The 27,931-nt window shown below is 57.3% G+C and overlaps 2 protein-coding genes across 4 annotated transcripts; both read right to left on the reverse strand.

The window, feature by feature from the left end:
• Positions 1–63: 63 nt before the first annotated feature.
• On the reverse strand, positions 64–3,115 carry CISD3 (CDGSH iron sulfur domain 3). The gene is made up of 4 exons (XM_064367470.1): positions 3,068–3,115; positions 2,721–2,756; positions 2,055–2,174; positions 64–426 (listed from the first exon to the last, which is right to left on the reverse strand). The coding sequence occupies exons 1-4, from the start codon at positions 3,113–3,115 to the stop codon at positions 247–249; spliced, it is 384 nt and encodes a 127-aa protein (XP_064223540.1). The 3' UTR covers positions 64–246.
• Positions 3,116–5,589: 2,474 nt separating this feature from the next.
• MLLT6 (MLLT6, PHD finger containing) lies at positions 5,590–27,453 on the reverse strand. Of its 3 annotated transcripts, none has more exons than XM_021670558.2 (20): positions 27,297–27,453; positions 26,012–26,091; positions 25,506–25,560; positions 25,177–25,286; positions 23,927–24,030; positions 23,620–23,713; positions 21,228–21,416; positions 20,135–20,233; positions 17,115–17,331; positions 15,949–16,563; positions 15,316–15,497; positions 14,977–15,085; positions 13,322–13,388; positions 13,011–13,156; positions 12,330–12,527; positions 12,152–12,240; positions 10,678–11,027; positions 10,152–10,242; positions 8,474–8,830; positions 5,590–7,892 (listed from the first exon to the last, which is right to left on the reverse strand). In XM_021670558.2, the coding sequence occupies exons 1-20, from the start codon at positions 27,403–27,405 to the stop codon at positions 7,851–7,853; spliced, it is 3,303 nt and encodes a 1,100-aa protein (XP_021526233.1). In that variant the 5' UTR covers positions 27,406–27,453; the 3' UTR covers positions 5,590–7,850. The 3 variants fall into 3 exon arrangements, with proteins under 3 accessions (XP_021526233.1, XP_021526232.1, XP_021526234.1); XM_021670557.2 differs by having other exon boundaries at positions 21,228–21,419; XM_021670559.2 differs by lacking the exon at positions 10,678–11,027 and having other exon boundaries at positions 21,228–21,419.
• Between the last annotated feature and the right edge of the window lie 478 nt (positions 27,454–27,931).

Here is a 27,931-nt window from a genome sequence, read left to right on the forward strand (position 1 = left end):
CACAGGTTAAAATCTGGAGCAGGAAGCAGCAAGTGAGCCTCATACCAGTGACCACAGGACCAGTCTGGTTGGGCAGGCTTCTTTATACCGTCTTCTCTGTCAGCAAACATTGACCCAGGGCGCAATTCTTCCTTCGTGAGCCACACATGGGTACCAGGTCTTGGGTTCAGCACCTGTTTCCTTCCCCACAGAAGGGGTGCCTGTCACAGGCCTGGAGCCGAGCCCACCTGTGACTGGACAGCCCCTTCAGAGTGGGGAGCCCACCTCTGCCTTCTGCACACGCTCACTCCTGTGGGTGCCATCGCAGTACGGGGGCCTCTGGGTGGCCTTGCAGGTACAGAGTGCCACAGTGCGCGTCTCTTGGGCCTTGAACTTGAGTGGAGACAGGCCAGTGCGTTGGAAGAAGTGGGAGCCGTCACAGAAGGGCTGGTGGGCGAAAGATGGGAGTCAAAGACCTGACCCCACCTGCTGGGGCGGGGTGGGGCGAGGCGGGCTGCGGGAGCTCAGGGGGAGTGGGCACAGTGGTTAGGGTGCAGGCCCCAGAGCGAGACTGCCAGGGCTCGCTGAGTGACCTCTGCTCTGTAATGTGGGGTGGTAAGAGCTGAGCTAGATAAGGAAATAAAATAATGATCATGGTGCACTTTGCCTGTAGTAAGTGTCTGGTAAGTACATACAGAGTGTTTATAGCATTAGTATCTGGGGCAACCAGAGGGCCAGGGCACTAACTGGGGTGTGTGTGTGTGTGTGTGTGTGTATCTGTGAATGGTTCTGAGTCTCCTTGTTGGCTCCATGGAACAACTGGGCATGTGACAGGGAGTGAAGGTCACAGGGAGGAGGGGATGCCCCATAGCAAACTGGCTGCCTGGCACTGGAGTGCACTCCCCATCCCAGAAGCCGCTCAAGCAGAGACTGGGTAATGGAAATGGGCCAGAGAGATGACATGCCTTACTACTTAGAGGCCGAACTGGTGCTAACGTCTTTTTTTTTTTTTCTGAAAGGGTCTTGCTCTGTTGCCCAGGCTGGAGTGCAGTGGTGCAAACACAGCTCACTGTAGCCTCAACCTCCCGGGCTCAAGCAATCCTCCTTCCTCAGCCTCCAGTGTGGCTGGGAACACAGGTGCACTGCCATGCTATTTTTTGGTGGGGGTAGAGGCATTTGTAGAAATGAAGTCTCAACTTTGTTGTCCAGGCTGTTCTTGAACTCCTGGGCTGGAAAGATCCTCCTGCCTTGGCCTCCCAAAGTGCTAGGATAACAGGTGTGAGCCACCTTGCCTAGCTGAACCAAGGCCTATTGACATTGGAGTCAGGGTGGGATAGAAGGAGAGGTGAGAAGCGTGTAAACAGCAGCAGCAGCTTGTCTTAGAGGGCTTGAGGCAGAGGTGTGTAGACCTGAGTGGGACCCAGGACCCTGGGCTGCTGACACCATGCCACATAGCTTGAAGGAACACAGGTCCGAGCTCTCAGGAAGGAAACGGGCCAGGGAGGCAAACAATATGGCCAGTTCCTGCTGGGATGAAAGGCTCCTGGGCAGAAGGGGAAGCAGGTGAGGGCAGGCACCTTCTCTTGCTGAGAAGACAGCAAGCTGTGACAGGCGGCCAGGAAGTCCCATAAACTGAGAAGGATGAGTTTTCTGGAATTAGAGTGGAGGGGCACGGGGGAAGGCTGGGAGGCTTTGGAGGCAGGAGAACCTGGGCAGAATCCTTTCCCAATGTCAGGGTTCAAGGCCTGGGACCCTATGGCCCAGGTGCTTCCTGGAAGAACGGAGGAGAAAGGAGACAGCCTCGTGAGCTCCGCCATGCAGTGCCCCTCCGAGAAGCAAACAGCCCCCAGAAGAGCCCACCGGAAGCCCGGCTGCACCCGGCTGGCCATGTGACCGAGTGTCTCTCTGGCTTCATTGCAAGGGGTAGTTGCAGTGAGCTTAAGGCTGCTGGGGGCACTGGCCTTTTGTCCCAAAGCCCCCTTGGTGTCCCTCAGGTACTCGTGGGAAGAATAAAACCGTCCTGGGTGGGAACTCCCAGCCAGGAGTATTAGTAGGAAGGCAGGCAGGGGTCTCACCTGCTTCTTGCTGCGGCCACACACACACCATCTGTAGGTTTTCCCTGCCACCAGCTCCACCTTGATGGGTGTCTTCAGGGCCACCACGGACCTGACTGGGGTTCTGGGGAACCAACGGGCCTGTGGCCAGGGAAGATCAGGGGCTCAGGGTTAGCTCAAGCCCTGGAAGCATCTTCCTGCCTGCAACCCTTCCCGGTTTCCCACTGGCCTTTGTGAGTGGCAGGTTTCCTTCACCGGAGGCTGATCTGACTCCACCCAGCAAGACCTTTCCCCAGGACACCATGAGGACCATGAGCTTTGGATAGGGAAGCGATTTTAAAGCCAGGTTTCAGGCACTCAGGTTTCAAAGTCCAGCTTCCTGCCCTCAAATTCTGGTGCCCACCTGGTGCTAGGGCGGGCAGGCCGCGATCCTGCCAGCCTAAGGCAGGGCCACCCACACTGGGGCTTGGTTCATCAGGTGCTGCTGTCCTCAGCACAGAAGATTGGCGCCCCCCTCGGTGCTCTGTGCTCCGCCCCACCTCCCCGAGAGCCACGGGCTAACTCCAGGTGCCTGGAGTTTGGAGGAATAGGGCTGTACCCTTCCTAGCTCCATTTCCTGGTCTCTGCCTTTAGATCTCCGTGCCTGGAGGTCTTGTGCGAGGAGGAGGGGAGGCTGGGGGTACTTACCAGCCAGGAGGAGACGTCCCGCCGCGTGTTCAGGTCCTGCAAGGTACGCAAGCATCACGAGACGGTGGTTTGGAAACAGAAAAATTAAATCAGTGGAAAGGGAAGGAGGCGGGAGGCCATCTGAGAGGGAGGTGACAGGGCTAAAGGGGCGAGGGAGAAACAAGAGGGTAAGAAAAAGGGGTCGCAAGAGAAGGTGCTGGCTGGGGAGGTCCTGGCAGCCACTGGCGCTCGGGAAAAGCCTGCGAGCTGAGGCCAGCCAGGCACCGGCGGGGCGGGCCGAGGGCTCGGGGGCGTTCGGCCTGGAACGGGCCCGGGTGGAGTTCGGGGCGGGGACCGGGGATGCTCACCCCGGCGCCGCGCGCCGCGCGCCGCAGGATCGCCCCCACACCACGCATAGCTGATTCCAGCGCCGCGCCCGCCCGCTTCGCCCACGCCAGGTCACCTCCCCGCCCCCTCTGTCCCTGGCCAGTCAGGCTCCGGAAGACGCCGCGGGGTTCTGCGAGGGCGGAGGCCAGGGGCCGGCGGGTCCGGAAGCCCAGGCGTGAGCGATCGGTCCCAGCGCCCCCTGCCGGGCCATCCCTCGAGCGCCAGGACCTTCCCGGGAGCTGCTATCCCTGGCCAAGTCTCGGCCGCGTTTCTGGAAGCGAGCGCGCGGGCGTGGCGTCACCTCGGGTCGGGGCCCACGGACTGATGCACCGTGTGGGGCGGGCGCATATGTGCACGCACTGCCTCTGAGTGCCGACAGAAGGGTCGCAGCCCACGCCCTCCCACCCTCCCGCAGTTGGCACCCACCTCCTGTCCCCTTCCATAAAGCCAGACCACACAGGGGCTCTTTGGATTTTTTTTTTTTTTTTTTTTTTTTTTTTTGCAAAACATTCTTTTATTAAAAGAACAAGTGCTGTTTACGAACTGCCCTTCGTACAAATAACATCCGTTATACAAAGATACAAGATCCGGGTTATGCACAATTCCAGGCTTAGAGGTGGCAGGGGGGCATCGCCTTTGGGCTGAGGATATCAAGGTTTTAGAAAGAATGAAAAAGGAGCCCCTGGGTTTGCAATCTGTGGCTTCCCCTCCCTGCTCCCTAGGAAGGGTCTGCTACATGGAAACAGGCTGGGATGGAAAGGGGGCGGGACGGGAGCAGGGGTGGGGTCTCCAGTCCCACCACCCAAGTCCCAAGTGGAGCTGGAGAAAGTGAACAAAGGGGAATGAGGGTACCCCTCAGTTCCCAAGTTTTCAGTAGATCAAGACAAAGTGGTTGGGAGCGAATCACACTCTCAATCTGGGTCGACACAGCTGCAGAGAGCCGAGGCCACTTCGCCCACCTTCCTCAGAATTCCCAGTTTAAGTTACCTCACTCCTAGGCACCTCTCCCCAGGAAAATAAGTTGAGATAAAAGAGAACTGGGTGCAAGCTGCCTACCCCTAACTGGCCTGCGGCACACCAAGGAAGATGCTAGGAGCTGGCGGGGCGCCTGTGCCTTTGGAAACCTGTCTGCATTTCCAATTTGGGCAAGAAGTGTGGAGGCTGCCCTTTCTTGGAGCTGGCCCCTGGCTTGGGCTCCTCTCACTTCTCTAGACCCTTCCTAAGAGTATAGGGCAAGCACCTCCCTAGAACTCAGTATGAAGGGAATGGGCGGGGCTCCCCTCATCAGCCTCAAGGTCAGGACACCGTGAGGCAGCAGCAGACCCAGGAGCCTGTGGGGGAAAAACCCACAAATAGGAAAAACAAACCCAGAAATCCTTAAAAGTGTCACTGTCCATGGAGAGGATCCACCAGCTCTGAACTAAAACAGTCAGGGCCACACAGACACCCTCCCACCTGGGCACAGCCCTGCACTCACACCCAGTGTCACACACACAGGACAGCCAGCCATCCCTGTGGAGACTGTGCCGTGGGGCAGGAGGCCACAGACCTGAGGGCTGGTCCTGGCCTTGCCACTGAGCCCCCTGCCTCTTCTAGGCTTGGAGCTGTCATCTGTGATGTAAAGAGCTGGCTGAAATGATCCCTAAAGACAGGTCCCTTCAGTACTATCATGCACCAGTTTTGACCCCACAGCAGGCACTGCCTCCATGTGTACACCCACTCACACGTCCTCGCCGAGGGTGGGAACACCCGACACTGCATGCTCCACACTCACACGTCCTCGCCGAGGGTGGGAACACCCGACTCTGCATGCTCCCCACTCACACATCCTCGCCGAGGGTGGGAACACTCCACTCTCATGCGTTTTCAAACTCTGCTTCCGCTCTGCAAACCACATCCTTCCCCTCCCCTAGAAAAAGAGATCTACAAATCTGGGTCTCTTCCCACCCCTTCCACCATCCAAATTCACTCTTGTAAAAGGGACTGAGGTTACAAGAGGGTGAGGTGGTTACTGCCATGCCCCTGCGCTGGCATCCTGCTCCTCCTGAAGCTTTTGAGACCTTTCCCATTGAAGCTCCCTAAGAAGAAGGAAATGCCACTTCTCTCCTGAGACTGGTAGAAAGGAGAAGAGGGCCGTACCAATTCATACCCAGCCTGGGCCCTGTCTCCAAATCTAACTGACCTACTATGGTAGCCCAGCCTGGGGAATGCAAGCGGCTTGGGAAAGTTGGAGAACAGACACTTGGAGATGAGAACCCCAGGCTTTGGGTTGGGTTGATGGAGGGAAGAAGTGTTCTGAGCGGGGGTGGGGGGCCTTGGTTTCAGTGCACAGAATCACTTGGACCTCTCACTCTTCAATATGGCAACCTTGGAGTAGATGTACTTCCCTTCCCTTCCCATCCAGAGAGAAGTTAAGTCTTGCTCTAAGTGGGCCAGCCTTGGGCAAGGGTGTGGGTGTGAAAGAGCAACTTTTCTAAGAATCTATGAAAGTTACTTTTCTTTCTTTCTTTTTTTTTTTTTTTTGAGGCAGAATCTCACTCTGTTGCCCAGGCTGGAGTACAGTGGCACAATCTCGGCTCACTGCAACCTCAGTCTCCCAGGTTCAAGCAATTCTCATGCCTCAGCCTCCCAAGTAGCTGAGATTACAGGCGTGCATCATCACACCTGGCTAATTTTTTTATTTTTAGTAGAGATGAGGTTTCACCATGTTGGCCAGGCTGGTCTCGAACTCCTAACCTCAGGTGATCCTCCCACCTCAGCCTCCCAAAGTGCTGGGATTACAGGTGTGAGCCACTGCGCCCAGCCTGAAGTTTACTTTTCTCTTCAGTGGTTTGGGGCAGGGAGTTACAGAGCTTAATAGATTAAAATGAATAAAATGCTGAATTCTATCATTTCTTTCTAACATATTTAGCATTAATAGAAAGTATTTCTGAGGTCATCACAACTGCCTCCACCTCCCCCAAGCCTTCTGCAAGTGCCTAAGAAATGGCCTCTGAAGGATTCCCACCTCTTCCATTATCAGCTCCCTAACATCTTACAAAGTCTTATCAACAGGAATATTAATATTATTTTCAGTATCAGAAAAAAAAACAGTTGAGCAGCACAGGCAAAAATATATCTGCACTACGTTTCTGTCGTTGCCAAAAATATACACATCTTCTTTTATTAAAAAAAAAAAAAACCCAACAACAAAAACCCAAACAGAAACACACACAGAAAAATCCACACATGCAAAGAGACTGACAAGGCGGGAGCCTGGGGAAGCGGGAAGCGCCTACCCTGGGCTCCAACCCCAGTGCAACCGGAACAGGACACAGGCTTCGCCTTGCCTCTCGCCTCTCTCCTGACTGTCCACTCAGCCTCTGTGCCAAAGGCCAGGGCAGGCGGAGACTCTTTTAAGGTGAGAAGTGCCCACAACACCCTGGGAAATAGCTGGTGGGTGAGGGACAGTTGTTTGCTCAGCTCAGTGGCTCCCCTGGTTGGTGGGGTGGGGTGGGGTGCAGGAGGCAGGCTGGCTAGTTCTGGGAGGGAGGCTTTTGCTAAAAGCAGTGGCATTTTCCCCCCTTACCTCCTCCCCCAAGCCCTGGGGCTCCCCTTGTGCCAAGGAAGAAGGACCAAGCTATCAGTGGGGTAGGGGCCCTAAGGGGGCCCTGAGACCATGTGGGGTCAGGGGAGGGAAGGCAGGATATTACCCTGATTCAAAGCCCCAAGCCCCCAGGGACTCTCCAGTATTGGAGTACTGCTCTGGTTTTTGTTAAGCATTCATGCCCCAGAGAGGGACCAAAGTTGGTGAGGTGGGGAGCGTGCAAATAAGAGCCAGGAGCTCCCCTCTCTGGTGCTGCTTCACCGACCACTGCAGCTATCCCTGCTCTTGGCTGCCCCGGGTCCAGAGGGAGAGAGGCAGGCAAGCAGGCGGGCGGACACACACACACAGACACACACACACAGGCGTACACACACAGGCGTATACACACTCACAGGTGGACACACACACAGGCACACACACACACTCACCCTCTCTCTCTCTCACACACTGAGTCAGGCAGCTCCATCTCCCCACCCTCGGCACTCCTAAGTCCAATAGTGCAAACAAAGGGCGGGGCACCAAGCAAGGCCGGTGCCTCCCCGCACCTGCCCTCTCCTCCTCATCACCTGGGCCCCAAGAGGTTGAGGGCTGAGTGTGATGCTGTCCTGCCCCTTCTCCAGCCCCCGCCATCCGTGGGCTTTTACAAGCTCAGCTTGTGCCCCTGCGCTGGGAGGGAGGGATGGCAAGAAAAAGTCCAAGGGGTCCCTTCTGCCATCTGCCCGAGCTGGGAAGAAACTGCAGGTAAAGTGGGTCCAGCCCTTCTTCCATAAAAAATTTCCCCTCGGGGACAGGCCCAGGGCCTCTCGCTCCACTTCTCCCCACTCAAGTGCTGATCCGTTTCATGTGACAGGTCCAACGAACCCCTACTTCTGCCATGGCCCACTTTGCTCTTAGGGACCCCCAAAACATCTGCTGGGGGTGGAGCTCCTAGGCGGGCTTGCGGCCTGTCCTTCCTCTGAGCCTCACAAAGCGGACAGTGCAGAAAGGGAAGGGGGCCAGATGGAAGGGGCTCCCCTCCAGTCCCAGTCCTCGGCACCAGGAGCTCCCCACACTCCCTGGACCTCAGCACTGGGTCGGGGCTCTCCAGGGTCTGGGCGCAGGTGCCTGCTCCAGGGTAGGACCCCTCAGGCCAGGATCTGCTCCCTCCACTTAGGGGGTCAGGAGGGGTGAGGGTGGATTTAGCCTTTTTCCTGGTTGGCTGAGGCTCCTTTGTCAGCGGTCTGGAAAGAGAGGGAGGGAGGCTGGGCGTTTGGGAAGTGTCAGGTCTAACCCCCAGATGAGAACAGCTTCCTGGAACAAGCAAGCTGCCGTGGGGTGCTGAAGCTGGGCCAGTGGAAGCCTCTGGCCTGGGCTCTGAGGAGTGCACACAAGGGCTGATGCGCAGGACTGTGAAAACCACCCTGCAGAGGAGTGCCAGGTTGCATGGGTATGTGCCAGTCAAGGCTTGTGCCCTCAGGAGAAGGAGGGAGGGCCTTTCTGACATTCGCCTGTCCAGAGGGTCATCATTTTCTAATTGGTCTGCTCAGAAACAAAATGGCCTTTTCTAATTGGTCCTCCCAGAGGAAGGCTGTTTTCTAATTGGTCCTTTTCCTCTTAGCCCATGCTTAGACTGGATCTTTCTTGGCTCTGCAGGAGGGCACCCATGTGCCAGGAGAGGCCCTGGGTTCTGAGGCAGGGCACTTTGCTGACCTAGGGATTGTTTCTTTCCCCCTGCTGAGGCACCTGATGATAAGCCTTCTGACAATCCATCTCGGCCTAGCCCTCAGAGGGGAGACAGGAAGGCCCCGGGCCCCTTACTCACCCCTCCTTTGGGGCCACTGCCACTGCCATCTGCCCCCGACAGGCTGAGGAAGGGGTTGGTCTGGGCAGTGAGGACTGGAGGTCCACCTGCTGCTGCCACTGCTGCAGCTGCAGCTGCTGCGGCCATGAGACTTGTGTTGTTGCCAAGTGAGGGAGCCACTAGGGCTCCGGCGGGCAGCAGGGGTGGAGCAGACGCCGTGGGCAGCAGGCCAGGGGTGCCTGCAGACAGCAGCGGGGTGGAGCTTCCTGCCAGCAGGCTGGCCATGGGCAGCTGGGAGCCCCCAGCCATCTGCAGGCGCTGCAGCTCCCGTTTCTGCTGGATCTGCTGGATCATCTGGTAGACAACAGTCTGGTGTTCCTGCAAGGGGGCCAGACTGCTTGTTGGGCAACAGTCCCAGGGGTCTCTTCCCTGCTGCTGCCTGCCCTGCTTGGCCGGGTCCCCACCCCATCACACTCGAACCAGGAGCCAAGAGGCCTATAAGACAGTCAAGGTACTCAGCCTCGGTCTCCCCATCTAGACAAGAAAATGGTTGCACGCCATTGGTGTTTGCCAGCTGGGGCACTGCCCGCCAAGAGCAGGGTACTTAACACCTCTGGCCCTGCCCACTGATTCACCCCTCAGCTGCCAAGACAACCACAGACACCCCCAAGTTGAAAAACAATAGGCTAATAGTTTTCTTTTTTTGAGACTGAGTCTTGCTCTGTCACCCAGGCTGGAGTACAGTGGTGGGATCTTGGCTCACTGCAACCTCTACCTCTCAGGCTCAAGCAATTCTCATGCCTCAGCCTCCCGAGTAGCTGGATTACAGGCTCCTGCCACCACACATCTAATTTTTGTATTTTTAGTAGAGATAGGGTTTCACCAAAACTATTGACTAGGTCAATAGTTTTCAATTTGCCGAGCATGGTGGCTCATGCCTGGAATCCCAGCACTTTGGGAGGCCAAGGCAGGCAGATCACCTGAGGTCGGGAGTTCAAGACCAGCCTGACCAACCTGGCGAAACCCCGTCTCTGCTAATATACAAAAATTATTAAATGTGTTCAAGGAGATTATAGTAAGATGAACGCATCTAATAAAAAAAAAATACAAAAGTTAGCCAGGCATAGTGGCAGCTGCCTGTAATCCCGGCTGCTCGGGAGGCTGAGGCAGGAGAATCACTCGAACCCAGGAGGCGGAGGTTGCCATGAGCCAAGATCATGCCATTGCACTCCAGCCTGGGCAACACAGTGAGACTCAGTCTCAAAAAAAAAGGAAAACTCCTTTTCTCCAAAGGTAGTTTCAGCCGACCCGACATGAGATAAACGAAAGAAGCTGCTCTGGTTGAGAGTGGTGTCACCTGTGCAGCCACTTAAACCCTGGAGTTTCCCCTGAACGTCCTTGGGGTTGGGACTGAAATGCTCAGGACTAAGGACTTGCTGGCCTCCAGAGTCTCTCAGCAGGATGTGACCTGGGGTATTACAGCAGGCCTTCCTCAATGCCCAAGGGACCCTGGGCATGATCTTATCCCCTTACCTCCCATGGATGCCCCACAGGGCCCAGCTACAGTCCCACAGGCCCAGCCTGGAGCTTCCCCTCACTCTCTCTGCTCCTGCCCTCTCCCAGCTGGCCCAGATCCTCTGAGATGAGCCCTCCCAGGCAGACCAAGGGGCACCTGAGGCAGGGAAGGGAGGAGCATTACCGGGGTCAGCTGCGGGGAGGCCAGGAGCTGCTGGAGTTGCTGGAGCTGCTGCTCTTGCTGCTGAAAGAGGTGTCTCTGCTGCTCTGTAAGGCTGAGGTGGGGATGGGGTGGGGGGACAACACACAGATCATGGCGGAGGGCCAGGGAAACACTCCTGCTCCCAATCCTAAGTCCCCAGACTCCATCAGACCCCGGGAAGCAAGGCAGGGATGTGCGATCTTAGAGCACTGTGCTCAGAGGGTGCAGCGGGAGGGATACAGGTCTGATTTGGAAGAACTGTCCCAGAAGGAAATCCTGGAGTAAAGAGCAGGAAGTAAACAACTCTTTTGTCCAGAGGACACTCATGTCTAACAGTCTGTGGAGTCCCTAGAGGCCAAGGCCAAGAGGTGACTAGGATTATATATCCTGTGAGAGACCACAGGCCATTTTTCCTTTTAGGGATTGTGGGTGTTGTGGGGAGCATCCCTCCCTTACCAGAGCCAGCCCCCCACCCGGTTCCCTTTCCCAGGGCTGAGCTCTCCCTCACCTGTTGAGACAGCCTGGCAGCTGCAGCGTGGGGGCCCCGCCAGCCTGGCTCAAGCTTGCAGGGTTGGGGGCAGCGGCCCCATTCAACCCCCCAAGGAGCCCATTGAGGGGCAGGCCCCCACTGCCTGCCAGCCCCCCCAACAGCCCCTCAGCCATGGGCATGGCCCCCAGCCCCGCTGCCCCTGGTGCCCGGCCCAACCCGTTCTGCGGCTGGGGTGGGAGTGGGGCAGGGGCCCCAGGCAGGGCCAGGGGCAGAGTGGCAGGGCTCTGCTGGAGCAGAGGCAGCGGTGGGGGCGTGCTGTGGAAGGACAGCGACGAGCTGCTGCGGCTCGGGCAGCCTGAGTGTGGGTCCTGGGGAGGGAGGGGAAGGGAGGGGTCAGAGGGCCAGCATGAGCTTTCTGGCCCCTGGCCCAGCACCCACCAGCATTCTCACAGAGCACAGCAATCCCCACTTCACCCCCAGGCACCCTGGAAGAAGCAAGGTCCGGGGATGAGAGCTAAGAATCAAAACTGTCTTCACAAATCATGTTTCCTGACCTCCTCCTGGGTGCCCAGTGCCTCTCGTCATCCTCATTTAATAATGGACAATGATGATGGTGGTGACCATCTGGTGAACCAGATCCTGGGCTGAGGGCTTGACCTGTGCTATCTTGCTATTCTCATTTTATGGGTAAAGCCATTGATTCTGCACAGGTTAAGTAACTCTGCAGGCAAAAGTACTACAGCCGAAGTGAAAGCCTCAGGTTCAAATCCTATGTCCACGATTTAGTGGCTTGGGTGACCTTGGGTTCAACCTATCTTAGTTTACTCATTCATAAGCTGGGGGGTAACAGTAGTACCTATTCCATAAGCTTATGATGAAGACTAAGTGAATGCTTTAAAAAATCTCAGCACGGGGCATGACAAAGGGCAAGTGTGCAATTAATGCTGGTTATTATTATGATTATTACTGCCCAAGTCACACAGTTAATAAATGGCAGAGAGAGAACAAGAACCCAGTTTGTTGGATTCCAATAATAACCACAACACAACAATAGCAACTGCTATTCCAACCACCACGAATTACACAGGGATTATTTTGCGTGAGGCGCTATAATAAACCCTTCACAAATACTTCTCCAAGAGGCCTTCCCTAACCACTTGCTACCCACAGAAGCAGCCCTCCCCCGTCCTCCCTCTCACAGCCCTTAATTTCTCTCCACCCTAACATGTCTCCCAGTTGGTAATTATTCCTTCTTTGCTTGGGGTAGTCTATCTCAGAAGCAGCACTGTGCCAGTTTTGCTCACTGATTGCTTAGCCTGGCACTAAGTGGGCACCTCATAAATATTACTTGATTAAGGGAGGAATGAATGGATCAATCAATTGCTCAGCCAATCACTTCACTGCCCAGCCGCCAATAGCTGCAGGGTAGAGATGGGACCAGAAGAGCCTTGAGTTTCCCCCTCCTTCCTGCCCCGCTCCTCGCAGTGCCCACCTCAGAAGAAGTGGACAGCGAGTTGTCGAGGCCGAGGCTGCTCTTTCCCGGAGGGCTCTTGCTGGTGCTCAAGGAGTCGCTGCTGCCGGCTGCGGGAGGGATGTCACAGGCTGCAATCAAGGCCAGTCCAAACTGCATGGCAGGGGCCTCTCTCCCGGGCTGGGTGGGATTCTCTCACCTTGGGGAGGCAGGCCATAGGGCCCAGGGACAGGGCCGTTGGCGGCAGGCAGGGCAGCAGGCAGGGCAGGGAAGGGCACAGAGAGCTGCACGTTGAGAATCTGCAGCCGCTCCTTCTTGGCCGTCAGGCTCAGGATCTGCTCTTGCAGCCGCTGGTTTTCCTTCTGCAGCGCGTGCAGCGCTTTCAGCATCTCCACGACTGCGGAGACAGCGAGGAGCCTGAGGCCGGGGCGAGGAGGGGCGGGGCAGGGGCGGGGGCAGGAGACCCGAGGCGGGGCCTGGAGGGGAGTCAGGGCTCAGCCCTCAAAAAGGAGGCAGCAGCCTAAGGAGGAGCACAGGTGAGCTCTGAGAAGAGAGGCGGGGCCTGGGGAGCCACGGGTGTGAGGACCAGGGGTGAAGCCTGAGGCTGAGGTCGAGGCCACAGGGATCAGGAAAGAAGGGCGGAAATTGCGGTTTAGTAATGTCGGGGCCCGGAGGCCAAGAGGGCCAAAGGTGGGGCACAGACAGGCCAGGGCCGGTAGCGTGGCCCGGCTGGGATGAGAGGTGAGGCCCGGGGTGGCAGAGAGTCAAGGCTGGGGCAGGGACTAGGGGCGGAACCTTAAAGAAGCCTGGGGACCTCGGGGAGAAAGGTGACATTTGGGGCCCTAGGACAGGTGTTCCAGCCGGTGCCACCCCTCCTCACTGTTGACGCCGGCTTCCCCGTCGCCCTGCTTCTCCAGCAGCTGCTCCATGTTAGTCGTCCCTGGGGCCGCCGGGTCTAACTGGCCGCCCCCGCAGGGTGCAGAGCCTGTCTGGTCGAAGAGTGCGGGGAGGCTGCTGATGGGGGACCTGCGGCCAGAGGGAACCTGGGCTCAGGCGACCCGACCACTCCAGGCTCCTCCGTCCCTTCCCCGTACCCCGAAGGTGTTCCAGCCCGCGCCCTCATCTCCACCCCTCCTCCCTCGAACGTCCCTCCTGCGCCCAGCCCCTCCTCCAGGCCGCCCCTTCCCTCACATGGAAGACAGACTCTCCTGGGGGGAGGTCCCCCGACACCGGAAGCTGCAGTCCTCCAGGTCTGGCTCTTGGAAGAAGGGAAGACTGGGATCAGCGAGGAGGAGTGTTCGCTGCCTCAGGGTCCGCGCCCCCGAGGTGGGTCTGGGATTGGGACCTCACCGCAGATCCCCTTCCCCAAGAATTTCCAACCCCAGACTGGCAGTTCCAAGGCCAGCGCTGAGGGCCCTGGCTTGGAAACTCTGCCCCTGGGAGGCAAACCCCGGGCGTCTGCTCTCTTTTCCTTCTCTAGGCTGAAGAGTCCACTGGCTTCTTTCAGATCTGCCACCCAATTCCTTTCCTGGGATCTTCAGAGTTATAGAAATTTATGGTCAAGACAGACCTGGATTAAACTTAAACCTAACACCAACTTGTGTGACCCTGGGCTCCTTACTAACCAGCCTCTCTGAAGTGACTGTTATTAAGATTAAAAGAAGGTAGTAAATGTGTTTAGCTTGAAGGATTTAGCTGGCATGTAGCAAGCCCTTAATAACCGCAGCTATTATCATAATTAGCTCTGTATGACTTTTTGCTTTCATCAGATCCCTAATCAGGACGCAAAACTCTTCCTTGGGCCACAGAATCCTGATCTGAGTTTTAACAAATATATCACCCTACTCTTTCGTTCTTAAACGCGTGGAATCCTATTTGTCCCCTTTAAGAAGGCTTACCTGAGCCGGCAGCCTGGCTGTAAGCCCTGCCTCCCAGCCTGACAGGTGGTCTCCTTGCACCAATCAGCTCTTTGGGGCTGGGTTGACTCTCCAGGGAGAGGGCGGGGAGCTTGTGGCCCGCCCCCTTAACTCCTAAATACCCGGAGAGGTTGGGCCCTTCGTAAGCGCTGATCCCACGGACACACTAAGAGGCCAACGGGGAGGCTACACTACACCGGTGAAAGCACTGGGCTTGAAGTCGAGAGACCAGAATCTGAGCTTTGGCTCTGCCATTCCCTGCCTTGAGCGAGTCTTCCATCTCTGCCTTTTTCTTCTGTGAGATGGAGCGGTAACTGGCCTGCCCTGCCTTCTCCTTCTGTGAGATGGAGCAGTAACTGCCCTGCCTTCTCATTGGGTTCTAACGTGAAAGTGTACTCTGGTTTGCTGTGTGGATTTTTTTTTTTAAGAGACAGATTCTCCCTACGTTGCCTAGGCTAGTCTCCTAAGTAGCTGGGATTACAGGTGGCAGCCACTGCGCAGGGGTTTTGTTTGTTTTGAGACGGAGTCTTGTCACCCAGGCTGGAGTGCAATGGCGGGATCTCAGCTCACTGCAACCTCCGCCTCCCGGGTTCAAGCAATTCTACTGCCTCAGCCTCCTGAGTAGCTGGGATTACAGGCGCCCACCACCATGCCCAGCTAATTTTGTATTTTTAGTAGAGACAGACGTGGTTTCACCATGTTGGCCAGGCTGGTCTCCAACTCCTGATCTCAGGTGATCCGCCCACCTCCCAAAGTGCTGGGATTACAGGCATGAGCCACTACACCCAGCCTGTTTGTTTTTGCAGGGAGGGCAATGGCCAGAGGGAGGGGGCAACCAGAAAGCTCTCCCATCCTTTTTGGGGTCACATGCAAGTGATGGGTATTAGACCTTTGGGAAGGGGAGGTGGGGGGGGTCAGAGATTCACATACCTGCGTGGCTGCTCTCGGCTTGAGGGAGGAGGGGGTTAACGGCACCCATGGGGGTTCCAAAGACGTGGGTGGAAGGGAGGCTAAAGGTAGAGCCAGCCAGAGAAAACACCTGAGGGAGGGAGGCAGAACGCAGCCTGGCCGTTAGTCTTGGATCTAGGCACAACTGTGTGTACCGGGGTGCAGACGGCCAGGTGTGCTGGGGAGCAGAGTGGACCAGAGCCCGGAGGGAGGTCTGGTGGCAAAAGCCCAGTTGCTCCAATTCCCATGGAAGGCTGGGGTCCTCTGCCAGGCTGTCCCCAACCTGCCCAGGGAAGGAAGAGCCCAGGAGTCAGGTCTCACCTGAGTGGTGGAGATAGAAGCGGAGGAGTTGGGGAGGGTGCTGGTGAACGGGGATCGGCTGAGGCGGGGCAGGGCCGAGGTCCCTGGGGGCCCCAGCAGGCTGGAGGAGAGGGGGGTGCTGCAGACAGCCCGCAGCATCCCGCCACTGTGGGAGATGGGGTCCTTATTACTGGTGTAGATGCCTGCAGGCACAAGGACAGAGGGAAGCACACTATTACCCTCCACCCCTGATTCCTCCTCAGCCTGGTGGCTCTGACAACCCCTCCCCAGCTAGAGCACTCCCCAGGATCTGGCTACACACCCCAGTCTAACCCTCTTGCTGCAAAGATGTCACATTTGCCCGCGTGACATCTGTTTGCTGCGCCTGCTTGTTAAACTGCCCTGACCAGGGCTGGGGAATTCCTGGCTTTTCTAATCTTCTTCCCAAAACTTGGTAAAACCTGCTGGCAATCTGCCCCCAATCCTTTCCATTCCAGCCATGCATAGGAGGATGTCCTGGAGGTGACTGTCACCTCCTTACTCTATCTTTTGGAGCGGTATCCATCCCATTTCCTTCTAAGTGCATGTGTAAGCTCTGTTCCTCACTAGACTGGCTGGGCCCTGAAATGCCGTCCATCCCCAGGGGTCACTAACCTGCCCCTAGCAAGGGGGACTCCAGGCTCAGGCTGGGCAAGCTCCCAGAAGGCCCAAAGGTTCGGGAAGCCAGACCTCCCAGGCCAGAACTGACCAGGGAGCCTCCGGAGAAGGGTGAGGCAGCAGTGGCGGTAAAGCCAGCCAGCTGGGCACTGGGCAAGGATGGGGTAGCTAGGCCCCCAGTGCCCTCCTTGTTCCGGCTGCCCTTGGGACGGCCTGGCCCATGGCGGCTCCTCTTGCTGGCTTTGTGCTTCTTCTCCTTCAGGCCTGTCTCAGGGGTCTCCTCAGCAGGCACAGGGGTGGCACTCAGCGCGGGCATCCGCTTGTGGGTGCCTGCTGAGGCCCCAGACCCTGTGACGTGTGGAGACTTATAGTCCCCAGGGGAGGGCGCCCGGGCCCGGCCTGAGCTGGAGGTGGTGGTGGAGAAGCGCATGATGGGCCCAAAGCCAGAGAAAACCACCTTCTGCTCAAAAAGGTCAGCCTTGGGGGGCTCGGGGGCTGAGGGAGAAGGCGGGGCTGAAGCGGCGGGGGCTGTGGGCTTGGGGTACTTGTCCTCCTCTGGCTGTTCCAGCTTGGGGAATGCAGAAAAGTCAGGGGAGCTCTGCAGGGACGAGACTGCACAGACAGAAAACAGGGTTACAGCTGGAACCCGGATCCCCGCACTCCCTCCCACTCCCGCGTGTACTGGCGGGAGAGAGCTCTGGTCCAGGAATGGGGACGCTTGGTTTCCTGTCCCAGCTCTGCCACTGTCTGTGTCCTGGGATGAGTACCCCTGACCCCTCCAGCTTTCCCACCTGTAATAAAATGGGGGAGAGTAACTCGCACCCCACTGGCCTCACCAGATGACTGTAGCGATTACAGAAGATGTTAATGGGGGTGCTTGAAAAATGGCACTTTGCAGCACAAATGCAAGGGATAAGAATACTGTTATGGGGTAGGCGGGGCAGCCCCTGATGGGGAGAGGAGGAGAGTTCTGGCTCAAGAAGGAAGGGCTGAGGGGCAGGTTTGGAGAGGAGTCACTTGGTAGGGATACCCCATCTTTATCCTGAACCAATGTAGAAGTAAATGAGATGCAAACCAATATGCAAAGTCCCTCGCCAGAAAAGCTCAGGACAAAAGGCTGTCCCCACTCCACTCCCAGCCTCCTTCCGGATGCCCACACTCACCTGCAGGCTGGAAGGGCCCCCCAGAGGAGGAGGAAGAGGAGGAGGAAGAGGAGGAGGCGGAGGTAAAACTGCTCACACCTTTCCCACTGCTCAGTTTCTTCCCCTTATGACTCAGGCTATGGCTGGAAGACTTTTTCCCCTTTGAGTCCCTGCTGCTCTCAGAGGTCTCCTGCGTGCTGGCCTCGTGGTGGGAGGAAGAGGAGGCCGAGGAGGAGACCTGAAGGAGAGGAAAAGAGAAGGCTCGCCACCAGCTGCCTGGGCCTGTGCTGATCCTGGCATGGGAGTGAAGCAGGAGGGCAAAAGACCTGGCTCAACTGGGAGACCCCACAGCTCGCTTCATGAAGGACTTCTGGGCAGGGAGTGGCTGGGAGCTCCTAGACCAGGGATATGGGGAGGCAGCTGTGGAACTCCTGGGTGTGAGGCAGAGGGGAATTCACTGAACCCAAAAAGGTGTCTGTCCTTCACCCCAGGCGGGAAGATGGAGGGTGAGGGAGAGATGAAAACAGTCCCAGAGTCAACTGATTTACTCATTGGTCCACTGATTCATTGAATACTTAGGCTGCGTGAGAGGGCTGGACCTATGCTTAGAAGTGGGGGGCAGAGAAGAGGACCCACAGGAGCATGGGTTTCTCTGGTGCCATCCTGGAGCCCTCCTGCTGCCACCCCAAACTTCAGCCTCCTGATCTCCCACCCATTCTCTGACCACCCATGGTCTTCCTAGACGATCTGAGATTGCACACACTAAGCATTTGCCAGGAGAGCCTATCCTTACTCTTCCTGGGAAATTTCTCATCCTTTAAAATCCAGCTTAGAAGTCCCTCTTCCCTGAAGCCTCCCTAAATACCTCAGGTACAACAAGGCACTCTGTCCCCTTACTTCCAGAGCCCTGTGCACACATGACCACATGTCAACAGCAACAGCTGCCATTCTGCACTGAAATATTCTGTCCCGTGTCTGAGGCACCAGAAACCAAGGAGAGCGGCAGGGTGGCGGTTGAAGCAGCATGGGCTCTGGAGTCGGGCAGGGCAGGGTATGAGCCTGGGGGGCTCTGCCCTTCACCACCATGCTTTTTTTTTAAATTTTTATTTTTTGAGAGAGAGTTTCACTCTTGTTGCCCAGGCTGGAGTGCAGTGGCGTCATCTTGGCTCACTGCAACCTCCACCTCCCCGGTTCAAGTGATTCTCCTGCCTCAGCCTCCCAAGTAGTGGGGTCACAGGTACCTGCCACCACACCTGGCTAATTTTTTATATTTTTAGTAGAGATAGGGTTTCACCATGTTGGCCAGGCTGGTCTCGAACTCCTGACCTCAGGTGATCCATCTGCCTTGGCCTCCCAAAGTGCTGGGATTACAAGCATGAGCCACGGCGCCTGGCCTCACCTTCATGTTATACTGTGCGGTGTTTCAACCCCCATGAGCATCAGTGTCCTTAGGGGGAGTACTATGCGTATGTGGTGAGTGAGAAGCAGCATGATGCCAGATACATGGTATGGGGTCAATAAGTGATGAGGTGTTCCATGACAGCAACCGCAGAGACAGTGCTGTGGGCTGGTGAAGAGCACAAGCCTTCAACCCAGACTGCATTTGAATCTCAACTCTACCACTTTACTCGCTGTGTGCTTTTAGGCCAATACTTAACCTCTCTGTGCCCCATGATCTTCATGTATTAAATGGGGTTCGTAAATTACCAACTTCATTAGATTATTTTGAGTATTAATGAACTAATCTCCACAGGTCCTTCCATCTCCTGGTTCTAGAACATAGCCTGGCATTTGTGCTTCTTGCTGTTGCCAGGGATGGCCCTTTTCCTCCTGGTAGCAACCAGGTATTCAGTTAATGGTGCTGAACAGACTAATGCTGAAGGGAGGCTGGACAGAAACGACAGCCACCCTGCATTGCCCCTCCCGGAGTCCTGGTCTCTGTCTTCCTCTTTGTTCTTTTCAACAGCTGGAGTTCTGAAGGGAGCCAGATGTGGTTCTGAGAGCAGGGAAAGAGGGGCTGGGGGAAGGGTAGCTGAAGTGCTGGGGCGAGTAGAGGGGGATGGGCAGAGTTCTCTGGCATGTCCAAGGGTCATCCAGTGACTGGAGAAACTCCCAGATCCCTGGCCATTTCTTGCCACCTGCCTACAGGCCCCTGGAAAGGTCAGAGAGCATGAATGACAAGCTCTCCAGGTGAGCCAAGGGAAGCAGGGAGGGGAGAGGTTTACTGGGGCAGTTGCCACAGCAACATCACCCTGGAAACCTGATACCTGAGCCTCCTGCTAAGGTGCCCAGAGCTCTGCCCACTGTGGTGGGGTGGAGGTGAATGGGCACTAATGGTGACAGGAGGAAGCAGTTTTTCTAGCTCCCCCCATCTTCCCTGGTTCTCTTCCCATGGGGAGGGCAGGCTGCAGGGAGCGGGAGGGCTGCTCCAGCTTGGATGAGTCATTCCCTGGCCTAGGGTAGGCCCTGCCATGGCTCATCCAGATGTTGCCCATTTTGGGAGGCAGGCCTGACATGCAATGCCCTGCTGGGAAGGGTGGGATGAGTGGGAGTTTTGAGGTACTGTCCAGGGGCCTGCCCCCCATGCCACCTTGGTTGGAACTTTCAGCCCCTCCAACCGGCACAGAGTGGGATCTGGGTTGGGTGACAAGCTTTAGGTGTCCTCCTGATGGGGGTGGGGGATGTCCTCTACCTATCTCTGGGGACGTGGGCCCTAGAACTTGGAGAACAGCCCTGAGTGCTGTGTCTCCACTCTCTGCAGACAATGGCCCAGGGCTGAGGCCCTCTGTCTGTACAGAGGCAGATGGGAACATGTGGCAGCCAGCACCCGAAACCCCAAATCCCATGGTTGGTCAGTGATTGGTGGCCCCTTCTAGGCTGGAAGAGGGAATACAGGGTGTGGGGTGGGAGGGGAGTGGCATTAACCTGAAGCTGTGGGGAGGGTGTCCAGGTCTCCAGCTCACCAACCTCTTGCCCCTCGCCTCCCTCCCTCTGCTGCCCTAGACCCACGCACCATCCCTCCTGAGCGTGGGCAGCAGTACCTTGTCAGCAGTGGGGACCACAGGCGGGGTGAGGATGCTGGGGGGCGACTCAGGCCGCTTCTTGTGCTTCTGTTTAAGGCGTTCTTTGTCCTTTCGACTCTGGAGAGGGAGAGGTGACCAGATATTGTGCTGGGGGGTGGTCTGGGCAAGGATATACATGGTGTGTGGGTGTGGGGAGCTGAGCCCCTCTCAGGGATGGGGTTTTGTGGGCATTATCTCCCCCTGAGGAAGGATGGGGAATGGGTGGGGCAGGAGCAACTCAGGCAAGTTTCGACGCGAGCCAACAGCTCCCCCCCATTGGCTAAAAATAGCTGTCCCATTATCACGCCAGTGCCACAGAGCACCACGTGCGTGTACACACACCTGCAAGGGTGTCCACCTGGGACACAGCTGCAGAGGGACAAGAGCAGGGCATGCTGTGCTGTGTGGCTCAAGAGAACGCTGGCGTGAGCACTTACACACTAGGTGGCACACGGCTGGACCGCAGAGACGTCTGCAACGTGCAGAGCCACGCATCTGGGGCTTGGGGGACACTGTGATGTCATGGGGAGGACCCAGAGGAACCACTAACACAGCCACAGGGAAGTCAAGCTCCCACCTCACCCTCTAGGTGCCCCCCCCGACCCGTTTCACTTCATCAGCTCCCTCCTGCCCTCAGTGGCCTCAGAGGAAGGAAGAGGGCAGGGCAGAGACCTTCGGGGCACCTCCTAATGGCTTTTTTTTTTTTGGAGACAGAGTCCCACTCTGTCCCCCAGACTGAAGTGCAGTGGCATAATGTCGGCTCACTGCAACCTCCAACTCCCAGGTTTAAGCAATTCTCTTGCCTCAGCCTCCCAAGTAGCTGGGATTACAGATGACTACCACAATGCCCAGCTAATTTTTTTTGTATTTTTAATAGAGACAAGGTTTCTCCATGTTGGCCAGGCTGGTCTCAAACTCCTGACCTCAGGTGATCTACCCGCCTCGGCCTCCCAAAGTGCTGGAATTACAGGAGTGAGCCACCACACCCAGCCATGATGGCTTCCTGAGCCATGTTTGTGAGTCTCTGAGTCCCCCTGTGGGAGTGACAACTGGGGGCGGGGGGCGGTTCTACCTTCTTCTGGCCCCTCTCATGGTGGGTGGGGTGCTTCTCCTGCTGTGTGGATGGTGAGGTTGACCTGCTTCTCCTGCCAGAGATGAAGCCACTGCCACCTCCCCCCATGCTGCTGCTGCTGCTGCCACCTCCTCCTCCTCCTCCTGCTCCAGAGCCTCCTCCGCCTCCCCCGCTGCTGTGCCGGGATGTCTTCTGGGGGAGAGATTTGAGAGGAATTGCAGACCTTCCTCTCACGGGCTTAGGGAACGCTTCCAGAAGGTTAGAGGATCCTGATCCTGGGGGTCAGTCCCAGTGCCCCGTGCATCACTAAGAGGACCTCATGTCCTCTGTGATGCTCTGCTCAGCAGAAGGGTGTTCTCCAGCCTGAAAATCCTAGTGTGTCCCAGCCGGCTCGTCCGACGTGCAGTCAACCACTGAGGCCCAAAAGAGGCAAGGATGCATCTTGGCCCCCACGAGCCCAGGTGGAAGTGAGACTGGGGCCCGGGTCTTTCACTCTTTCCATGGTGCCCTCTTGGCTGACTGAGCCTCAGCCCATTTCCATCTCCTTCCCCAGAGCAGAGGACGTGCAGAGATCCCTCATGGGGAGTCGCTGCTCCCCTGCACTCCACATCGGATCCTCCCTCCAGACGCTTGGCTCAGCTATGACTCCCTTCTCCTTTTTCCTGGCCTCTCCCCTCCACCAAACACAGTGGTTGCTCCTGTCCCTAAGGATATGCTGCCCTGAACTTGAAAAAAGCGGGAAGTAAGCGTCAACACAACCCAGACCACCCTCATGCTGCCTCTCCTTCCAGCGCCTGCCTCCCCATTCTCTCACTACAGACCCAGCCTGAAGGCTTCACCCCTCCCCGGGCCTGGAGCTGCTCCCTCTAAGGTCACCAGCTACCTCCCAACTGCCAAATCCAGGTGCCTCTATCTGCAGAGCCTCACACCCTGCAAGGCCCCCTCTTTCGTGGCCCACCTGACCTATCCTTGTAGACACCCTGGGATTCCAGCCCCTGCCTTATAAGCCTGGGGCTGCCACTACACCCTGCCCAGGAGTCTGACATCCACCAAATCTGAATGTCTCCACGTGGCGCCTCCTGCAAACCAAACCAAGTTCACTTCCCTCGTTCTAAGTTATCATCAAACCCTGAAACCAAGGTGACCATAACTTATGACCCAAACCTGGACACTTTCAAAGATGAAAGAGGGGAACTATTCATAATTACACAAGGGCAGCAGGTATGAACTGGGACTATCTGGCGCAATCAGGACATGTGTTCCCCCTAGAGAAGCCAGCTGCACCCCTTGTCCATGGTAGCCCCAGGTATTCAAGCTCCAGTCACTCAGTGTCTAGAGCCTGGATCCTAAATGTCACCTCCGACTCCTGCTTCTCAGCTACTCCCATGATTACGCAAGTCTCCCTAGAAATGGTTCTAGCATCCAGCCTCACCCCTCCATCCCCCTTCTTGCAGCTGTCTCCCGGCCACCAGCCTCAGCCCTTCTGATCCAGCCTCACAGCGGCTGCCAGGGTAATCTTCCTAAAAAACAAATCTGATCATGTTACTCTCCTGCTTACAAGCCCTACAAGCCTGTGGCTAAGGGGCAGATCCGAGCTGCTGCCAACTGCTCCAGAACACCTCACAGCTTCTGGGACACACAAGTCTCTCCACGAACACAGTGCCACCCTTTCCAGACTCTCCCTGGGCCCCTGAAGCCTGGGGTGTACCTGGAGACAAGTCCAGCTCGGGCCCTGCTTTCTTACCTCATCTCCTGCCTCTTCCCCACCAAACACCCCGTTCTCCTGCTGCTTACCCCTGCCCTTCCTCCTCTCAGGACTCCGTCCACACCAGTCCCTCTGCCTGGGACTCGTTTCTCTGTTTGGCAGGCTCCCAAGGAGTTTTCAAATCAGGCTGCCCATTCTAAATCCCATCTACCAGCTGTGAGGTAAGTTATATAACCTTAATGAGCCTTAGTTTACTCATCTGTAAAATGGAGAAAATAGAGCACACCTAGTTCTTAGGGCTGGTGGGGGGACCACACAAAGTAACACACGGGAGGAACTTCGTCCTGAGGCAGAGGCATAGTAAATGTTGCCTCCCACACAAACGTTGGCTCTTATTTTGATTTCCACCTCCACTCAGCTTAAATGCTACCTCTTCCTTGAAGCCTCCCGGACTGCAACAGGGAGGGTCTGAGCTCTGTCTTCTAGGACAGACTACAGGTCCAGCTCTGATTCACACCCCTGAAGCTGTACTTTATTTCTCATCAAATGAAGAGCTCCTCTCAGGCAGAGACTGGGTTCTTTCTCTCTGTCCTCCCAACACCAGGCACTGGCCTGGCCCAGAGCCCATGCCCTCTAACCATCTAACCATGGCTGGCTGAGCCCTCGTGAGCTGGCAGCGGGACTCACCATCTTGCTGAAGTGGTATTTGCAGTAGCCGCAGTATTTGACGTTGTCCACCTCCAGCACTTCCTCCTCACACAGCAGGCCTGCCATCTGGGCACTAACCAGAGAGGTCAGCCTGAGACGGCTGTGGCCACAGATCAGACAAGCCACCTTCCTCCCCCGCTCCTGGACCCCTGCTGAGGTGAAGCCAAGACCATCCAAAGAAAGCACCGGCGCCATCACCAAAGAGACAGCAGCTAGGATGAGCCCCATCAGTGGCCATTCAGGACAACCCTGGGGGGGTCGGGGGGGAGTGGGAAGGGGGTCTCACCAGGTGACGTGGAAAGCTTGTCGACATCCGTGGCGGTTACAGGTCATGCAGGCTCCAGAGGCCGCCTTGCTCTCCCGGCCCTGCTCCTCGCAGATGTAACAGGTCTGCAGGACAGGGCGCAATCATCCCCTCCTCCAGGGAGCCCCTGTCCTACTGATGGTCCCTAGGCTACCCCCTCCATTCCATTTTCTCCCTACAATCGTAGCTCATGCTATCCAACAGAACTTTTTTTTTTTTTTTTTTTTGAGATGGAGTCTTGCTCTGTCGCCCAGGTTGGAGTGCAGTGGCGCAATCTTGCTCACTGCAACCTCCTACACCTCCCGGGTTCAAGGGATTCTCCTGCCTCAACCTCCTGAGTAGCTGGGACTACAGGTGCCCACCACCATGGCCAGCTAATTTTTGCATTTTTCTAGAGACAGGGTCTCATCATGTTGGCCAGGCTGTTCCCAAACTCCTGAACTCAGGTGATCCACCCGCTTCAGCCTCCCAAAGTGCTGGAATTACAGGCATGAGCCACCTCGCCCAGCCTGTATTTAATTTTGATTAATTTATGTAGCCACCTGTAGCTGGCGGCTACTATGCTGGGTGGCACAGTCCATGGATGGTGAGCTCTGAAAGGCCAAGGCCAGTGTCTGTCTTGCTCACTGGGGAGCTTATGCCACCTCTGCGCCTCTGGGCAAGCTTTCTTCTGCCTGGAACCTGGGGGCCCTCACTATCCTGAGGCTGGCTCCTTCTCATGCCCCAGGTCTCAGCCTAAATGTCTCCTTCCTTGACCATCTGGTTTAAAGTAAGCCCCCACCAGGTCTTTATTTTAGTGTCTTATTTTCCCCACAGCACTTATCACAAATTGCATTTACTTTATTTGCCTCTTTACTGATATTTACAATCTTCTCATCCAAGAAGTTGAGTGGGCATTGAGCGGGCACCATACCTGTCTTGATCAGCACAGAACAGAGTGTGCCAGCAAATGAATGAATCAACTACCTGTGAAGGTCTACCCTCTGGCAGAACTACTGCAGGGGAGCCTACTATTTCGCCTGAGTGCCAGGGCATGAGTGTGTCTGTCCACAGAAGGGTGGTCCACTAGTAGGTACCGACCCACCTCCCAAGTTTCCTGACAGTGCTGGTTGGACAGAATCAACTAGATTCTGTTGATTAGATGATTAGATGAACAGAATAGATGAAGGGAGCGCTGGAGGAACCCATGGATGGGAGGGAACCCATAGGGGACAAGGTGGGGGGCCGCTGACCTTGTTGAAGCGATCATGAGGCACGTACTGTAGCACGATGGGCTCCATGGTGAGCACGTTGGCAAACTGCACCTCGGGGATGTAGAGGGCACACACCACGTGTGCCCAGCCTGAGGCAGTGTGGGGGTGGCCTCAGCTGCGGATGGCAAGCTGGAGACCCCACCCCTCATGACCCCACACTGCAGACTGTCCCCTCCTCCACAGCCTTCCCATCAGATTCCAGCACCAGCCCAGGAAAGGAAATCCAGCCTCCACCCCAAGCCAGTCCACTGCCTTCCCAGACCCTGCTCTGGGGCCCTTGCTGACCTCAGCAGATGAGCCCGCCTCACCTCCATTATCAGTCCTCTTCAATGCCCCATCTTTGTGTGGGCACAGCTCACACCTCTGCCAATGCAAGGGTGCACAGGGGTTGGGGGATCTGCTGAGCTGGGCCCTCCCTGAATACATTCAAGGGGTCCCAGGCTGAAATGCTAAGCTCTAGGGGGATCAGTGGGGCTACAGTGGAAACAGAATTGGCCGTGAGTTGGACTGTTGAAGATGAGGAAGGCGACGTGAGATTCGTTATAGTTTTCCCACTATTTTTCAACGAGTAGGAAACTTCCCATAATAAAAAAGTTGAAGCAGAAAAACACTAGAGCCCCATGCCTGAGGTGGGGCAGAGGGAGGGATGAGTGTGAGGCAGAGATGGGGCTGGAGATAGGTGTGCAGGAAACAGGAAGTCTGTGCGGCAGAGCTAAGTCCCACCCAGCCTCAGCCTCAGAGTCCCCTGACAATCCTAGCCGCTCAGGTGTGTGGAAGGGGCCCGGGGAGTGGAGGGGGATAGTCTGGAACTTACCACCCTGGCTGCTCGCTCCTGAGATTCACATTTCCGGCAGAACCAGGGTCCCGTTGGCACCTGAACGATGCCATAGCAAGCTGAGGGTGGGGAGGACAGTCTCTGAGCAAAGCTGTCAGCCTGTGGCTTTTTCCCAGGGTAACTGGGGGAAGGCAGTGACTCCAAAGGACTAGGCCAGTTCCAGCAGTGGGGGCTGCACCCCAGTCTGGGGGTCACACACTCAACAGCAGCCCTGCCCGACCACACACCACCAGACTTCAGCCACACAAGCAACTACTCCAAACAGGGCGGGAAGTCTGAGTCTTTGACCTTAAACTTCCAGAAGATCCTCCCCCCCACGCCCTTTCTGGACTTGCTTCCCAGCGGACCAGCCATCAGAATCAAGAATAGAGAAAACCAGAGGGGACAACAGTCACGACCGTCAAACACGTTTTGTTGTTGTGGGCGGGGGGATTTCTTAAAGGGCCAGTGAGGGACGAGGCGGAGAAGTAGGGGGTCTAGGGACCTCATCTTCTACCTCTGAGTATCACAAAATCAGGTCAAAAGTCAAGGCCGAGGGCAGGTGCAGTGCTGGGAACCGAGAGGAGCGTGGCAGGAAGAGCCCCCGGCCACAGCATTCAGGGTTGTCCCGGGAAGGGGGGGCCCAGCTGCCTGTGCCAGGCAGGCGGGAGATGCCAGCCTGCGCCCTCGGCAAGATTCCTCAAGGAGTTAACTCCCGAACCATGTGCTGCTGGGGGAAACTCCAAGCCTCCCTCTTCTCGATTCCGGCCCCCTGCACAACCTCTCTCCCATCCTCAGCTCTTCCCTGGCGGGTTTTAGGAGTCCCTTCTCCCCTGGGACCCTTCTCTTCCCTTGCCAAGTCCGCTCCTCCCAGTATCCGGAAGCGAGGGGGGGATGATGCCCCCCCCTTGACCTCTTCCTCCCGGAGCCGGGACCAAAATAACCGGGCGCGGGCGGGAGGGGACACCTCGCAGGTAAACATTCCCCTGGCAGCCCCGACACCGGCGCTGTGGGGCGCGGGGAGTTCACTCATTGCTTCCTAGACTCTCCCCAAACTCCCTCAACTTGGGGTGGGGGGCGCGGAACTGGAACAATAGGCAAGAAAACAATGCCTGACCCGGTCTTCCAGGACCGGGCGGGGGGAGCCCCCCCACGCCTCCCTTCCCTTCAGGTGGGGTGGGGGAGGGGCGCGGGAGCCCCGGGAGGTCTCCGGAGGGCGCGGCCGGGGGCGCCCCGCGCACGCCGCCCCCGGGGTCCCGCCGCACCCCGCGGGCTACCCCCGTACCTTGGTGGACGGCCACGCTGCACGCGTGCCCATCGCAGTAGACCAGAGGGTTCTCGGCCCAGCCCCTCTCGTCCGAACATACGCAGCAGCCTCCTACCATCTCCTTCATACTCCCATGAGCTCCCTCCGGGGCTGGGGCGGGGGGCCGGCCGGCGGGGGTCGGGGGTCAGGGGGGAGGGAGGGAGCGGGGGGCCGCGCGCCTCCTCGCCCCCTCCTCCTCTTCCTCCGCCGCCGCCGCTTCTTTTCTTTGCCTCCTTCTTCCTCCTCCTCCGCGTCCTCCTCCTCCTCCTCCTCGCTCGCTCTGTCTGGCCGCCCCCCCCGCCGTGCTCTCGCCCTCATGCCCCGACGGGCCCCCCCCACAACAATGAGACTCGCGCGCTGGGCTCGCCCCCTCCGCGCCGCTCGCCCGGCTCCTAGGGCCGCCCCGCCGCCGCGCAGCCCGGGCCCGGCGGGGGAGGCGCCGAGTGGCACATCGCGGGCGCCCGCCCGCCCCGCGCCGCCCCGCGCCGCCCGCTCACGCGCCGCCCCCCCGGCCCCCCTGCCCGGCCGCGGCAGCCATGGCCGCGCGCCTCCGCTCGCTCGCTCCCGGCGCGCCCGCCGCCCGCCGCCGGGTAAAGTCTTAGGTTCAGGGAACA

This window comes from Aotus nancymaae, unplaced genomic scaffold (genome assembly GCF_030222135.1).
Source record: "Aotus nancymaae isolate 86718 unplaced genomic scaffold, 86718_ANA_hifiasm-v0.15.2.pri h1tg000072l, whole genome shotgun sequence".
NCBI lineage: Eukaryota > Metazoa > Chordata > Mammalia > Primates > Aotidae > Aotus > Aotus nancymaae.